The 17,799-nt window shown below is 44.9% G+C and overlaps 1 protein-coding gene across 4 annotated transcripts in view; it reads right to left on the minus strand.

Annotated features, from left to right (window-relative positions):
* Positions 1-17,799, minus strand: part of bor (ATPase family AAA domain containing bor) — a 58,969-nt gene that overhangs the window by 13,978 nt on the left and 27,192 nt on the right. For all 4 annotated transcript variants that reach the window (XM_045742070.2, XM_045742071.2, XM_069338943.1 and 1 more), the window contains exons 6-12: positions 10,150-10,348; positions 9,826-9,983; positions 8,768-8,915; positions 6,756-6,858; positions 4,963-5,055; positions 3,885-4,036; positions 3,267-3,434 (exon numbers count right to left, since the gene is read on the minus strand). In XM_045742070.2, the coding sequence (XP_045598026.2) occupies positions 3,267-3,434; positions 3,885-4,036; positions 4,963-5,055; positions 6,756-6,858; positions 8,768-8,915; positions 9,826-9,983; positions 10,150-10,348 (1,021 nt within the window). The remainder of the gene's footprint in view (positions 1-3,266; positions 3,435-3,884; positions 4,037-4,962; positions 5,056-6,755; positions 6,859-8,767; positions 8,916-9,825; positions 9,984-10,149; positions 10,349-17,799) is intronic.

Genomic DNA, 17,799 nt, shown 5'->3' on the forward strand with positions numbered 1-17,799 from the left:
GGACAGAACTCCCCAAACAAAATTATCAAACTAGCACGACGTCATCGTGTCGCCGCGCCACTGTCTGCGCAAACCCCCGCTCCACGGGAGGGGCAAGGGGGGGGGGGGTTTGACCCTCCAGACCCTCCATGTCAGCGATCCAACTGGCAGTTCTTAGGCTGGTTGTCAAAATACGCGAAAAACGCCGCCGACCGGGAGGGAGGGAGGGATGCCATGGAGCCTCCGGGACTCACCCAGAAAATGGTGTTTCATTACATTCAACGCTGGTTTTCTGGGGGGAACCCCCTCGGCTCCCCGGAGCTACCTCACCACAGATAAGGAAAACAGGGAAGGAACCGGGAGGCGAATGCCACGCTCCTTAACCTAAAAACCAAGACCACAGACAAAACAGACCAAAATGAGAAGAAAAGAGACCACCCAGGCCAATGACCAGGACGGCACCAGAACTCAAGAGCAGGCGAGAGGGGAACAATGCCCAGGACAGCAAGCAGAACAGAACAGAAGGAACCGCAACACCGAACGCAAGCAAAAGCGGCTCCGCCAGCACCGCCCAATACGAGGTGACAGGACAATACCAGACGACGGTCCTGGAACAACCCCGAAGGGAAGACAAGCCAACCCTATCAAAGACCGAAGGACCCTTCGCAGTGATAGGAAAACTGGAAGGACCGTCAGGAAAACCACACACCGCCCCCGAGACAAAACATGCAGGTGGGAGACCAACAACGAACCTACCAGTGTCGACACAAACGACAAGAAACGAGCAATACGAACGAAAGCGCAAAATGCGAATCGAAAAACAGCTCCCCCTCAACCCAAAGGAGCAACATAACTAGCTGCAGCAGGGAAGAAAGACACACGCGTCCCTGAGGCATCCAAGAGGAGAACTACTGTACCCAGGACGTGAACCGCGGGAAAGCATACACACCCGGTCCAGAAAAGGAACAAAGAAAAACCGGAGCCAGGACTGGAACCCAGCAACCGGGTCCAAGTAAAGGAACCAGGAAGGCAGGAGCGGCAGACCGAAAGTCCACAACCCCCCACAGACAGCGCAGCACCTAAGCCTGCAGGAAGTCACACCGAAAATCGCAGGAACTCGGTACCAAAACAGAACTAAAGACAGGGACAAAGGAGTCACTGAAGACACACGCAAGGAGACCAAAACAACACACCACACCAAACACCCCTGTTAGGAGCCATCGACACAATCCCGCCAAGTAGGGAAGAATAAACAAGGATGGAGCAGAGACCAAGGGTGGTGGAGCGAGTAGATTATCCCAATAAGATACTCGCTCCAAACGCAGTAGCCTAACGAGAGAAGCTAAGCTCTACGTAGTACCAAGTATGGAACTCAAACCTTTCCTTACTTTCAGTTAATATTCCTGCCAACCTCTGGAGAACGGTGAGGTGTTGCCCGAGCATATACGCAGTAGAGTAGCGAATAATAACTAGTCTACCTGCAAGTGTGGTCTAGAACAGACACTCGCGAGATACTGTACCGACTCCCAGTGAGCTTAACTCGCACCATCGCCCGCCAAAGTATCACCTACATACTACTGCATATGCAACAAATTATTTAGTCTCACAGTGTTTGTGTTGATCGTCACCAAACTTAACGAAACAATAGAACTGGGACAGTGGCACATGCCACCCTTGTGGCACACTGTGGACACGAAAGAATGGGCATAAAAGGAATAAGTGTAGATTCAGTGAAGACCTGAAGAAAAGACCAGCACGGTAAGAAGTTCGGTGATTCGCGGAACTAACCTGCGGATACCACGGAATGCGGTGGTGGGGCCCCACAATTGGAGCAAACGTGGGTTGGACATCTATACGAGTGGGAAAGGGTGGTAAGAAATAGGAGCAGTCTCGAATGGGCCAATAGGCCCTCTGCAGTTCCACTGATCTTATGTCCGTATGTTCGTATGCACAAGGGGACACAGGAGGAAGCTGAGTACCCAAAGGAGCCACAGACATGAAAAAGAACCTGATCAATGTCAGAGGGGAAAGGAAGCAGAAAGCACTAGGAAGCTATGTGGTGGAGGCAGACCCCACCCACAGGAGCAAACGTAGAGAAGACAGAGCCCAGGAGGCTCAGGAAACTGCACAATCGTCTGCCAAGAACTGCCAGTTGGATCGCCAGCGTGGAGGGTCTGGGGCCCCCCCTTCCCCCTCCCGGGGAGGGGGGGGGGGTTGTGCAGACAGTGGCGCGGCGACACGATGACCTCATGCTAGTTTGATAATTTTGTTTGGGGAGTTCTGTCCACTCGTTCGGCTTTCGGTAGCAATATTTTCACCAGAATAGGGGGTTTGTTTTGGGGTGCCTACCTTTCTGGGTGCCTATCCCGGTCGATGGCAGACATAGAATGCTCCCAACCACAAGGGGGGTTTCTATAGGCCATTGCTTCTCGTGCCTCTCTGAGGGGGCCAGGTTCTGACTCGTGGTCCCCGGTAGGCAAGAACTTCTAGCACTTGGACTGATGTCAGAAAGTTATACATATCCATTCAGCCTGGATAGCTCCAGGAAGCTGACGGGGCTCCCCCCAGAAAAAATAATAATGTTAATAATAATTTCCCTGTAAGTACTGATAGGTAAGCACCAGGAGGCAACCCATTCTGCACCAGGTCTGGGAGAGTGGACAACCAGTTTCTTCAGCACTCATCCACAGTAACACCCACCACATGGACACATTCCACTTATAACGAACTATACAAAAAGAATTTGATAGTTTGACCAACCTAAAAATGGATATTAGAGGAAAAATCAAATTGGTGTAAAAAACATGTCGAAGTAAATACAGTTATGTTAAAAGTAATAGATGGAATGTACCACTATCTCTATAGAAACTTAAAACATATTTAAGATGAGTTAAAAAAAATGAACACCATGAGCATAGGTTTCCTTCTTTAACACTCTCACACCATACCTCAAGAAATTTGTTCTGGGTTCAAATCTTGGCCAAGGAGGATTGACCGAGCATCCTTATTAAGTGTTCACCCCCTGTTCATCTAGGAGTATTTAGGTATAGTGACTGGTTGTTAACTGATGGGCAGGTTGTGCTCCTGGGAAAACTAGTATAGTAAGGCTCACCATGAACTATGAAAGGGAAAGCTCCAAGTCATAAGACATCTACTCACCTATACTCCACTGTACTCACCTATGTAATAAAAAATAATAATCAGAAGTAGGTAATCACAAGACAGCAATCTTTGTGTACCGTGCAGACAAATGCACAGAACATGAAGTTATTAAATTACAAGCTTACCTCTTGCCTTCAGAAGCTGGTAAGAGAATATACTTCTCAAAATACAGTCTGATTATCCGTTCTCGCTCCACTAAAGTAGGTAGAGGGAACTCAACAGGTTCATGGACTCTGTCAACTACAGCAAAGTCGAGCACCTCAGGGGTGTTTGAAGCCAACACCATCATAAACCTGTTACAACAAATATTGATCATTATCTACCACAAAAAATTATATTAGACTCAATAATTGCTAATTTCATGTGAATTGCATTTACAGAATATCTGTGTAAAAGCTATCTTTTATATTTATAAGCTAAAGGCCAAATGTACTACACTAATTGGTGAAAGTGTTATTGCTCTCTAGGCTCTGTTGTGCAAATTGGTTGTACCTGGATACAAGATAATGTAACATTACTATCTAACCTAACACACTGCAATATGTATATGGCCTAAAATGTGGGGAGGAAACCAGTGTACAGAACAGTGATGTTTTGTGTAGTGCTGCCAACTGCAAAGTTCTCTTACTACTTGATAAACACACACACGTTCTGGAAATTACTCTACATGAACACTCATTTTAGTAGTTAATTCATTAATTAATTAAACAATATCAGAGACTACAATAGGCTGTAGAACGTACTTGTCAGTCTGGGTGCCTGTCCGGTATAAGAATGCACTTATAGACATCCGTAATTCTTCACTAATGTTTTCATGGCGTTTCCGAAGGAACCCTTCAGCTTCATCAATAAAAAGAACAAGACCCTTGCGTGATGTGGATGCCCAGTCAAATACCTAAAGTACAAAAAAAAAAGCTTTTAAAGAATGTCAGATATATATTTATAAATGTATTATGATAAATGCAGCAAATTTCTTTACTATCTTGTTAAATTTTTTTTTAATTTATTGGAAGAATAGAGGCATGGAAGTAAAAAAAAAAAAAAGCAAACGTCACAGGATTCACCAATTGTAATACAGCATAACTTTGAATACAAGGATTATATGCAGTCGATGCTAAGCTAATAAGAATGCTTAGGTGACACAAATGGGTGAGGACAGACTACTGGAAGACTACTCCAACTGGCCACAAGAGTCGTCAGAAAATAGCTATTAAGAGAATAATGAGAATGGGAAAGGTATAGAGAAAATCAGGACCAGGATTTATCAAGCATTTATGCAACCACTTACCAAACCTGTACAATCATTGCAAATTACAAACCATTCCTCAATCATAGCAGAAATAGAATACCTTTATTATTTACATTGATTAAACAGTTTATGAGCTCCAAAGCTTTATGAAGTTGTTTATAAAAATAATAACCTTGGGTTGTGAAGTTTCCAAGCTCGCAAATTGTTTAATAAATGTAAACAAAGCCTTCATGATTATGGAATGATTTACAGGTTTTGTAAATGCTTGATCAATCCTAGCCCAATAACAACACAGACTGTGAGAGGCATGTAGATAAATGCCACAGCAAGGTAAATAGACCTAGTAATGAACATCATAGTCACATACTACAAGTGCATATAAATTCGTGAAATGCAAAAATGTTTTTTTTTATAAAACGTAAAAAGTTTCTTTATAAAACAACAGCCCTTAAGCATTAAGAGTTGGATATTTCTAGCACTTTACATGGCAAAGAGGTAATGGTTTTGAGTAAACCACACTTAAAAAACAAATACTGTCTGAAGGAAATCATATGACAACCATGCATGCTAACCTTGTGAATAGCACCAACTGATTCTCTGCCAAGAAGTGCAATATCCCCTCCAGTCATGATGGCATAGTCCATACCAGAGTGCATTGCAAGTTTCTGAAAAAAATAAATTAGGAAAGGCCATCAGTAATTCACATAATTCATATTAAATTTTAATACTAAAATACAGTAAGTCATTGATCACTGAATTTATTTATTTAACCACTTCTTTGTTTTTTGTGTGAATAAAGTTATAAGAGCATGACTTGAGATGCACGAGGCCTACTCTGCCCACTGTTCATCCATTTTACACAAGTGTTTTGCTGTGGTATGTGGCACAGAACTCAAGCGTTCATTTCTTAGCATCCCTGGATTTATTAGTAGCTTCTTAACATCCTTGAACCAAGTTGACTCAGAGTACAGGCACAGTAGTGTGCCAATCAATGCTTCTTTAATCAGCAAAACAAGAGGAAACATAGTATAAAATCTGCAGAGATATGTAGAGCTTATAAATTAGGTTTGAGAGTTGCCTCCATATAACTGTTGTGTGTGCCAAGCACCAAGTGAGCAAGACAATTTAGGATATTTTAAAGTTCAAATGGTTGGGCATTGTTCCTTCATCCCTTCCTCATGTCTAAACTCCTTGTTCTCACATCCCTTTCAAGTGCTATACAGTCATACTGACTTAGTATTTTATCCTGATAATGTCTGCTTTTCTGATATTTTACATAGCTAAATCTACAATCTTAGATTTTTTCTTGAAGTGAATGTGACAAAGTGACACACACAAGTGGGGCCGAGTAAATGCAAGCAAGGTAAAGTGTGTTGACACATCAGTGTGGGGATGGTACCACAAGTAACAGCAGCAAATGAACAATTTAGGTCAATGAACATTAGTGAGTAGTATTTGTGTTGATGAAAGATTTAGGAATTTTTAAACTGCCATACTAATAAGTATATAAAGACAAGCAAGGGGAGACAATCACTCGAGAGAAGATAATAAAAAATCAACTCTTCTTCAGACAAGTCATCACCCACACCCACAAAACAAGCCATTAAAAATCATTTTCAATTTTATATAAATATTTTGATACTGATGAGAAAATTACTTTATCTGATTAAGTTTTGGTTTTAAAAATTTCCAGGACAATCCAGTTTTTTAGATGGTTTTAGTCAGTGTTTAAAAAGCTTGTGAATCACGTGCAATAACAAAAATACTGAACCAATCACAGTAACTCTTACACTGCTCCATTTGCTAGCTGCAATTACCTCCAGTGCACAAACTACTATTCGTGATTTTTTCCCAATTTGGTTTGTTAATGACTTTTTGTTTGTACCTTGATACGTATAGTACTTTTAAACACCTAAGCAGTCTAAGGATTAAAGATTTAGAATGACTTATATTCACTTTTCATTTACAAACTATATTTTGTGACTGCACTAGTTTTCCAGGGCAGCTTTTTCACTGATAAGGTACTTAATTCATGCAATCACTTACCCACTGAAGCCATTAATGCCAGACACTAGTTCAAAATATGGGTGGGAAAAATTCTCAGGAACAACTGGGGTATCTCTGATAATCCTGACCCTGTCAAGGCTACTTAAGCAAAATTAGATAATTAATATTGTGCCTATTATAACTACTTTCAATATACTACATTTCTTATACTTTCACTTTGTATTTACAGTCCGTGTAACACCACACAACTGCTTAGCATACAAGAATATTCCTCCTAGTAGAAATACCTAACATACTTATAAGCTGAATCACACATCTTTTAAATTAAAACAAAAACTTCATGAAACTATGTAAATACCTTTGCAAAGAGGGTCTTTCCAGTGCCTGGTGGCCCATGAAGAAGGATATTTCGGTACATTCCTTTATTATATTTGGTATTTTTGGTAGCTATAGCAATGTCTCTGAAAACAACAATGAATCAGTAAAGCAAGAACATTATAATACCTGCATACCAATTTCTATATTTATAAAAGGTAATAAATGCACATTTTTGTTATGCATCTTACCAATTGTATATCTACAAATTCTAATGCTGAAAATGCAAAAGAAAAGCATTAAAACATTTCTATATTAAAAGATCATAGGTAATTTTCAAGAAATTTAGACATTATCCCTCAAAAGAAGCAGCCTTTGAGTTTTGAAAAACCACTTGTATTAGCAAATCATTTTGCAGTCTAAAATTATGCATAATCTGACTTGGCTAACATAAAAGGTGACAGAGAGAGCATTTATGTTTTTGTAGGATCATATGAGGTGCTAGGGAGTCAATAGAGAAAGCATCATTCTGAACATGTGTCTAATTAGGCATGTAGATAATAACACAACATAAAACACAGTTAATTGTGGTTACCTATCATTGTTTCAAGGGATCAACATCCTCATGACCTGGTCTCTGACCATGCCTCCTGGTTGGTGGTCTGATCAACCAGGCTGTTGGATGCAGCTGCTCACAGCCTGATGTATGAATCACAGCCTGGTTGATCAGGTATCCTTTGGAGGTGTTTATAAGTTCTCTCTGGAACACCACGAGAGGCTGGCCAGTTATGCCCTTTATGTGTAGTGGGAGTGTTGAAAAATCTTGGGTCTTTGATTTGATAAGAGTTCTCTCTGAGAGTACTTCATCTCACATGATGAAATTTGGACACAAACCAGGCCAAAGGCAAGATATGGCATGTGAAGTTTAATTTTTTTACCAGGAAATAAAACCAAAAATCTGAGCCAGGACTGAGAAGCATAGCATGAAGCTCACTTATAAGAGTGAGCAGGAATGTCTTAGTACAAGGTATTAAAACGAAGGTGAAACCCAAACCTGTCAGTCAAAAAATCTAATACAGATAATCCTGGATACAATGGAACTCTAGGTAGAGAGTAAAGAATTGACTAGCAGAACAAATATTGCTAGAATATTGCTTGAAAGAGTGCCGAGAAGTAATATCACAAAACAATTACAATGGCTACGTAACCCTGGATAACATGGGTTCAGAGCAGGATGCTCCTGCCTTTCACAACTGCTGCAAGACCACTATGACATGACCTTAGAAGGTCAGTCCCTAGGATACTGTGATTGCTCCAGTACTTTTTCTCATTCTCATATTAGGCATAGACAAGGATACAAACCATACAGTAGTACTGTATCATCCTTTGCAGATGAAACTTGGATTTTTGAAAGTAGTCAATACTGAGGACACAGAAAACCTCTAAACTAAGTCTTTCAGGTACAAAGAAAAAACAAGACATTCAATGAAAAAAAATTTCAGCTCCTGCACCGTGGTTAAAAGGAATATATTAAAATGGAAACCACATTTGAATATATTCCTAACATATAATTATGAAGCTACAGGGTCAGTACACAGTATTTGGGTGAGCATACCAAAACTGTCTTGATTGCATCAAATCCAGTGCCCAGCCTCATACATGGGAAAACAAACCCATGGTCAGTTTACATTTTGGTTGCAAACTACAAATTTACATGCAAATGATGAGTCACAATAACGTGGCTTAAGATATGAAGACTAAACCACACACCAGAAAATGAGGAGACGATGACGTTTTACATCGTTTTACGATGTACAATTTTACAGCTTCCAAATTCAGACAGAATAAGGATTTACTGTTCTTTTCTTTTTCTTTAATATTTTGGTTCATGGCTAAAGTTAAAATTTAAATTAAACTATAAATATGAAACAATAATCATTAAATCACAAATATTTACTTTGACTAACATATTTAGTGAAAAATTCATGCAAAAACTAAATTTAGCTACCAATAACAGTATCAAATTCAGAAAGCTGGAAAAATAAAGTTTCTCACCGAACTCTTTCTTCAACACTTGGATTGAGAACTATGCCTTCTAAAACATCCTCGGGTTTCTTTTGCATTTTCTTAAAAGTTTGTATTGGATGACGAACAGCTTCAAAAGGGCTGAACCTCGATGTTTCACGAACTAAAGCAGGCTTTGCTGTTGAAGATTAATGAAAAATTACATTAATTTATATTTTTATACAAATTAATTATAAATATTAAAAAAATTGATAGGAATCTGCTTGGCTATAACTGAAATAAAACCATCACGTCTGACACTAAAAGAAACTAATATCCAGAATAGTAAAAGCTAATAGAATTTATAGTTTATTAATATTTGGAACACTAAATGAAACACTATCATAAATTACAGAATTATGAAAAAGATATTTGCATGATATACTGTACACGTACATTATTACACTATTACAACTTTGAGAAAGGAATAATGAACAAATGTAAAAAAGAACACAGCTAATGTAACTATGTGTCTAGAGAGATAGAGAGATTATATTAACAAATAATATACTATACAAATATGTTTTTTACTAGTATAAAAAAGAGCACTAATTTGTTTATACAATCATTTTATTTCTATTATACCATGGACCATGGGTATAAATTATCATGCAATTTATAAAATAGAGAAATCACCATAAAATAGAGAGATCATCTGCAAATATTTACTTCCAAATACAGTAACTAGTCTATAATGCAACAGAGAATATAGAGGTCCTGATAATATGGATGATTAAGCATTATACCAATAGGTGTTTGCAATATACCATTGGTCTATAGTTTAGGACCAGAGATGGTCCTAAACTTTAGTCCAATGTCATTGACATTCCTTGTAAATAACTGGAAAAGGTTGAGCAACATCTGAAAAGGGCGAATTAATAATAGTCTGATAAAATAATTAGAGTGGTGTGCAATGAAGTTCCAACTGCAGCTGGTGTCAACAAATCAGTCCACTTAAGCATGGTTCCACTTCACAAGAATGTCATGCAGAGCCAGTGCCTAAGCTTAAATTAATCCTGTTCACAATACACTATTTTTGTTCAACTTACCTAGCCTGGCTTCCACAAATCTAAACACAATGCCTAATGAACCTTTGGCAGCATAATATCCTGCAGTAAGAGCAACTAATCCACCAACTGCTGCTCGAATCTTGGCTGGCTCACTTAGAAATGTGTCTAAACCAGTTCCAATTGCTGTACTTGCTGTTCTGTACAAAAGATAAACACACGATAATCAGAATTTGTTGTACAATAATCTATTAAAGTACTAATTCATTATCGTTTGTAAATATTTTGTACATTTCATCAGTAAACAATATAAGGAAGTTAACATCAGGTAATCTGTTTGCTTATTAGAATAAAAATAAAACTTACTTTATGGAGGATAGGATAGTTTCTCGTTTTTCTACCAAAGATTTCAGCGTAGTTTCCCGATCCTCAGATGCCCGCACTCGAATTTGTTCAAGTGTTAAATCCTGGTTCTCTCTTTCTATCTTCGCTTTAGATCCCATTTCGGCTTCCAAACGCTTCATGTCATATTTATGCCGCTGCTCTAGCTCATGTTCTATGGTAGCTATGAAAACAATAGTTATCATTAGTTTGGTATACATATGTACTGTTCAAATATATTTGATTATTCACCAAATTTTAATGAAGGATGCTCACCAATTTTTTTTTTTAATTATCAAATATTCTTAAATCGAGGTGTCCAATATATATGGAGGGACACCTTTACTCTATTGCAATACACTAAAAAAAGACTTAGATCTAAGGGTAATGTAAGGAGCATAAATGACTAGATCCCCTGAGAGGATTTTTATAAATATTTAATTGAACTGGACCATTATGCAACATATACATCCATCCCTGAGCTTTACACATGAAAACATGAAAAGAAGTTGATACAGTACATCTAAAATTTTGGTTGTTAAAATGAGCTACAGGTGTGCAAGTTATCCATATCTCACTCATAAAACCAGCGTTGAATGTAATGAAACGCCATTTTCTGGGTGAGACCCGGAGGCTCCCCGGAGCTTTACCGGCTGATATGCTAATGTCAGACTTTGGCATCAGTCATGTGTATGGAGTTCTAGGGCCTACCGGGGACCACGAGCCAGAACCTGGCCCCCTCAGAGAGGCAAGGGGAGCAATGGCCTATAGAAACCCCCGTGTGGTTGGAAGCATTCTATGTCTGCCATCGACCGGGTCAAGCATCCAGAAAGGTAAGCATTCCAAAACAAACCCCTATTCTGGTGAAAATTGCTACCTAAGCCGAACTAGTGAATAGAACTCTTCAACAGAAAACACGGAAACTAGTATGACGTCATACGTCACCGCGCCGCTGTCTGCGCAGCTCCCCCCTCCCCGGGAGGGGGAAGGGGGAGCCCCAGACCTCCCACGCCGGCTATCCACCCATCAGTTCTGAGGCTGGATATCAAAACACGCGAAAAACGCCGACCGGAGGGAGGGAGGGTTGCCGGGGAGCCTCCGGGTCTCACCCAGAAAATGGCGTTTCATTACATTCAACGCTGGTTTTCTGGGGGGAGCCCCGTCGGCTCCCCGGAGCTAACTACCCACAGAGGAAGGTCAAAGGGACAAAACCGGGAGGCGGACACCACGCACCCCCCAAGGAGGCGAGACAACCGGCAGCAAACGCCAACCCAAGGCGCCACAGCCCCGAAAATCCCGGGAACAACACGAGAACCACGAGCAGCAAGGCCCCTGCACGAACACCAAAAATCCATGCCCGAAAGACTGCAAGGCCACGTCGCCCAGACGACAGCGAGAGCAGCGAAGCCACGAACGCCACAGGCATGAGGGAAGAACACAGGCAGCTTAGCCGCAAGAACACGGCTGACCACCCGGGACACCATCACCCGCGAACCGGGAAGAACAGAACCGGATCAACGCAAAACGCGCTCCGGACCCAAACGCCGTGGCACGCAAACAACAGCAGAGGGCCGCCACTGAACACAAAAACGACACACCCCCGGCCCGACCAACAAAGCACCAACAAACCCTGGACCCCTCCAGAATGCAGCAGCCCCACCCCGCGCCAGAAAAGATGGAGACTGCTGCCATCAAACAACCAAAACGCTAAAACCGAAGGAGCAAGAAAACACAGCGAACCGACCCCCAGAGGCAAAGGCCCAAAGGAAAGAGCCAACGAAAAAACACACCGGAACCGAAGGGGCACTACCAACCGAGGAGAAGACAGAGCACGCTGACCAGAGACCAGGATGGTGCAAGCGGCGCACGAACAGGCCGGAGGTGAAATGACGCACAAGACAGCTGACTAACGGTGCAGAAGCAACACCAAGACCGAAAGCAAGCTGAAGCGGCTCCGCCTGCGCCGCACGAAAAGAGGCGACAGTATGTGGCAAGACGACGGCCCCCAACCCCTACTAGAAAACCAAGCCGAGAGTAAACCAAGCCAACAAGAAGGACCCACCGAAGAAGGGACAGGAAAAGGAAGGACCGCCAAAATACCCCATACTGCCGCCAAGAAAGCACGCAGGTGGGACACCTACCACGAAGCCACCTGACCACCAACCGGAGGCGAGACCACGAGGCAGAACATAAGCAGCCCCGACAAGGCCCCCCCTGAGCCCAGGAAAAAGGCGGAGCCGCGAGAAGATCTCGGGCGCGACCACCGAAACCCAGGCGGCACAAGGAGATGGAACGTCTGCCGAACAGAAAAACTCCGAAGCATGCAAGCCCGCCAGGAGTTCAGAAACGACGGGTCCGACGCGAGACATCGCAAGAACCCCCCCAAAAAAAGTAAAACAACAACAACCGGCAGGGCAAGCTAGGAAAACCAAAGAAGGCGGAAGGGTCGCCGCCAGAACAGGACCCGAACCAAGGGGCACGAACAACTGCAACAGACCGAGACAAAGAAGCACATCACAGGACACAGGCTGACCAACGCCTAAGAACACACGCAGAACATTCCTGCTGCAGAAGAGGCAGGAAGAAAGAGCAGAAGCACAAAAAAAAAAAAAAACCAGGAGAACAACCAGGGGTGGACAATCAGGCAGGGACAAAAACCCCACGCAATCCCCAGGCACAAAACGGCAGCAAAGCGCCACTCCACAACCGGACACAGGAACAAGGACACGCCACCGTGAAACACGGTACCAATGCTCACGTGCAGCAGCAGCAGCAACAGGTACCACTGCAACATGCAACATGTAAATAGCAACTCCCCTCTGCAAAGGCAGAGAACGGAGCAGGCAGACCCCAGACAGGGCCAACGGAGACACGACAAAACCCTGCAGGCCCAGAAACCTGCACCAGGCGACCGACGGCGGAGAAAACCCCGCTCGATACCTGCTGGATGAGGTACTGGGAGCTCTTTTACACCTCAAGCCCGGCCCAAGGTCAGGCCAGACCGGCCAGAGGATGGCCCACCAGGCAGCTGCTAGGAGCAGTCCACCGGCCCACATACCCCCACAACCAGGACGGGCCGGAACTGCCATACGAAAACAGGCCAGTGCGCCCTGGAAGTCCACGGACGAACCAGCAAGAAGGCTTATGCTCGCAAGTAGGTCGTGTAACAAGCACAGACCACTGATGGTAATACAGTGTTCCCCAAAAGTGCCAATAGCACCACTGCACTCCACTGGTACTATCCCGCAAGTTCTACCAGATAGGCGGGACCCAAGAGCCAGAGCTCAAATCCTGCAAGCACAGCCAGGAGCCTCACCAGGTGAGTACAGAACCAACCCTACAACCCCCACACCTCACAACATTAAAAAAGGAGGGTCCCCTGAATGACTCCAGCATGGGTTGGACATGCACATGAGGGGGACAGGAAGGGGTGATAAAGGGACAGTCACTGGTGTGCGAACGGTCTCAGTCGTACAAAATTATACCTAAATAAAAACAGGTATATGAACACCGCCGCATCCAGCGCCCGGCCAAAAGACGCCAGACCGCAGAAACTCACCTGGCGAATGGTGGCTCGAACTTGACACGACTCAACCGTGCCCAGAAGAACTTGGGAGCACCGCCAGGTGAAGACGCCAGAGCCGGACCCGCAGGAGAACAGGGAGAGGCGAAGGAGGCGGTCCACACCCATGACACAGAAAACCGCGGTGTCCTCCCCACAACTGGGAACCAGGACACCCCTGGTGCAAAGGGGCACATACCGCAGCCAGGGAGAAGAACGAGAGGCGAAGCACTGTAGCAAAAAAGGGCGCAAAACCCCAGCACTGAACCATCGCCCAGACCAAAACAAACTCCACGGCGCATGCGCATAACACGCTGACCGAACCGCACACCCTCCCTGCGGGAAGGCGCCAGCCAGGACTATTGCACGAGAAAAGGAGCCAAAAGAGGAAGCAGGAACAATAAAACCGGCCAAAGAAGCAAAGAGCCCAAAAAAAAGGGAACCCAAACGGGCGACAAGTAGCCCAAACGGGCGACAAGTAGCCCAACCGGGCGACAAGTAGCCCAACCGGGCGACAAGTAGCCCAACCGGGCGACAAGTAGCCCAACCGGGCGACAAGTAGCCCAACAGGGCGACAAGTAGCCCAACAGGGCGACAAGTAGCCCAACAGGGCGACAAGTACTAGGAGCCGACAGACGTTCCAATAATGCGGGAAGTAGCGAAAAACCTTCCCGTACCCTCGAGAACACAGAAGCCAACACTAGTCCCGAAGGCACACGAAGGCGCAGGCGCACCCGAGATCAAAAGTCACGCAGAACCCCAACGAACGGGGAAACATGACAAAAACACCGTCCCAAAAAGCGGGGGAGGAAACATCCACCCACAGGACGGAACCAACCGACTCAAAGGCCAAGGAACCGAGCCCGGGGAGGGGCCGACGTCCAACAGCACGTACGGCGAGTGGGGAGGAAAGACCCCACTCCGCGTAACCACAAGCCCCGCCTAGAGGGGGATAAAACCCCCCACGGGGTCTAACGGGGCCAAGGCCCCCCCCAAGGCAGCCCCTCCCCAGCCCCGGGAACCTACACGACAGGCCCCGGGGCCGAGCCGTTCCCCCAAAGCCCCGGCCGTACCAGAAAACCGGGGCAGCCGTGAAAACACTAAGGAAGGGAGCCCACTGGCAGACTCATACAACACGGCTGGAGGAACAGGCCCAAATGCCCCCGTCACTACCCCGGAAGGGGAATTCCCCGAGACTGCCCGAGTCTCAACACCACGAAACACCCCGCCCTGAACCTACAGACGGTAAGGAACCGGATGCAGGCAGGAAGGGTGAACCAGGGGAAAGACAAGGGGGCGTGGATGCAACCAACACCCCCAAGTCCCAAAACGAAATACAACGGGGCAGCCCCGGGGCTCCCGGGGAGGAAACCACGAGAACGTTGCCACCACCAAGGCTCAAGTGCAACGCCCCTGCTGCCCGCACCCGCTTTGTTAGCACAACTGGGTAACCGAGCCACAACGAGCAACCAAACTCGCAGGACACCGGGTCGAAGGTGTCACCGACCCCACAGGCAGCAGACGGAGGCAAAACAGAGAGTCACCCAGAGACAAAAGGTGAGAGCAACCCTCAAACTCGCTGGAAGCGAGGGGGGGGCTCTGGGGTCACATCCATCGGACCCGCGCGCCCCCAGGGGTTTCCCAGGGTCCCGAGCGTTTACTTTAAGAGGACTCGCGCTCAGGTAATCCCAGGCAGGGTACTGCTAACCGGCACCCAAGCTACCAAACAACTTTCTAAGAGCTGAACCCCCGGGACGTGTACACTCACGGGGACCTAGCAGGGGGTACCACCAGAAATACTCAGAACACAAGGGACACAAGGGGCAAGAACGAAGGCAGACCCCCCCACCAGGTATATAAACAAAAGAAAAAGAAAACCCCGCAAGAGGACAGCGTACCCAAGCGGAACAGAGCCGGCCGCTATGATTGGTAAAGACAAGCTGCACAGTACCCCGCGCCCCACCAGTGCAAACACCGCCCCTTACTCTAAGGCGAACAAGGGAGACAGAACACCCGAGCACACAAAGAGCGGCCGAAAACCAAGCGGTAAACGGCCAAGCAGGGGCAGGACCCAAGGAACTTGTGGAAGGTGGCCCCAAGCCCCAAGGGCAGTACTTACAGGGCACCTAGGGAAGGGAACCCTAGGCGCATGCAGCCCGAGTACTGAAGAATCACACCCGGCTCACGCACCACCTAGAAAACAGACACCACACTCTAGGTACAGTGCTGAAACAACCACTGGAGCCGGAGCACATAACCATTGCCTATAGCATCAGCCGAAGAACTGATGGGTGGATAGCCGGCGTGGGAGGTCTGGGGCTCCCCCTTCCCCCTCCCGGGGAGGGGGGAGCTGCGCAGACAGCGGCGCGGTGACGTATGACGTCATACTAGTTTCCGTGTTTTCTGTTGAAGAGTTCTATTCACTAGTTCGGCTTAGGTAGCAATTTTCACCAGAATAGGGGTTTGTTTTGGAATGCTTACCTTTCTGGATGCTTGACCCGGTCGATGGCAGACATAGAATGCTTCCAACCACACGGGGGTTTCTATAGGCCATTGCTCCCCTTGCCTCTCTGAGGGGGCCAGGTTCTGGCTCGTGGTCCCCGGTAGGCCCTAGAACTCCATACACATGACTGATGCCAAAGTCTGACATTAGCATATCAGCCGGTAAAGCTCCGGGGAGCCGACGGGGCTCCCCCCAGAAATGGCACTAAATAAGTATTAAATTACTGTATGGAAGACAAAGACTCTACGATATTTTACAAATATATGGTGGAGGAATATACAGTGAAGCACAACTGATTGGTAGACATCAAGTATCACAACAGTGGAAAAGAACATATGACAGAAATGAGCTGGATAGATTACAAAGGAAACAGAAATAATTTCAATAAAAAACTTGGAGCTTATAAAAACAAGCCAGTCATTAAGGCAGGCCAAGACTTGGATGGTTTTAGAGCAAAAAGCAACCTTGGGAAAGACTGATGAAAGTCTTGGGAATATGATTTGACCCAAAGGAGAGCCCTGAAGCAAAAACTTGCATTCTTGAAAAGAATTCCCAGGAAGTCACTGAACTCTTACATTTGGTCTGCAGGACAAAGGATAAGGTGATGCAATATTTCGAAATTACAAAAAGATGAAACTATACCCAAAGACAGCATGCCAGAGTGACCAGGGAAGAGGAAGGGACAGCTCCGAATACCACAGAAAAGTCAAACCAAGCCTCAAGCTGAAACAGAGTCCTCTCCCTCCCAAAAGAAGAGATAGCTGAAATCCCTGTTATGAATCTGAAAGGCCTTCCTCCCCCATAGACATGTGCAGCACTCCTATCCTCCATCCTCACTGTTGCCTACATAAAAGAACTCAAAGCCTCTTGGGACCCACAGCCAAAGGGAAAAGAATGAGATACTGAGCCCTTTACAAAAGAAAAAGGATTCAAAACCTATAAATTGAAGTGCAGGAATTAACACCCTAAGCCACCCTCTTATGGTTCTCCATCAGTGGCTCACAAGTCAAGGTGACTAACGAGATGAAGTCTTCCTCCAGGTTAAGGGAGCATCCTAGGCATGGAACCTTCAAACCTCGGAGCATATATGTTCAGAACCTATCTACCTTGTGAGACCCATAACAATGTGTTCGAGTTTTTTATACTTCCCCATGATAGCCTTTTTCCTGGGGTGCATCTTGCACAAGCAAGGAAAATCCTAGTAGATTTTCTAAAGGAAAATGAGGTGTATGGTTTCTAACACAATCAAGGTTTTCCTAGTGGATTTTTTAAAGGAAAATAGGGTGTATGGTTTCTAAATCAATGTCTGCATCTGCTCTGTGAGATGCTGTGACATTGAAATAAAACCAGAGATGTAATGCTTGGATCATCTTATTTGAAATATTTTCAGATTTAGATGCATGAGTTTAAATTTAGGCATATTTTACTTAATAGATTTAGAGTCAGAGAACTGGTCTAATTTCTTTCTTCCTCAGAAACTCAAATATTAGATTGGTGACTCTTAGCAATTAGTTATGTGCAGGGTACTGTGTACAGTCTGTTACTAATCCTTCTTTATGTTCTGCTATGG

The sequence above is a fragment of the Procambarus clarkii genome, chromosome 40, assembly GCF_040958095.1.
Source record: "Procambarus clarkii isolate CNS0578487 chromosome 40, FALCON_Pclarkii_2.0, whole genome shotgun sequence".
NCBI classification, from domain to species: domain Eukaryota; kingdom Metazoa; phylum Arthropoda; class Malacostraca; order Decapoda; family Cambaridae; genus Procambarus; species Procambarus clarkii.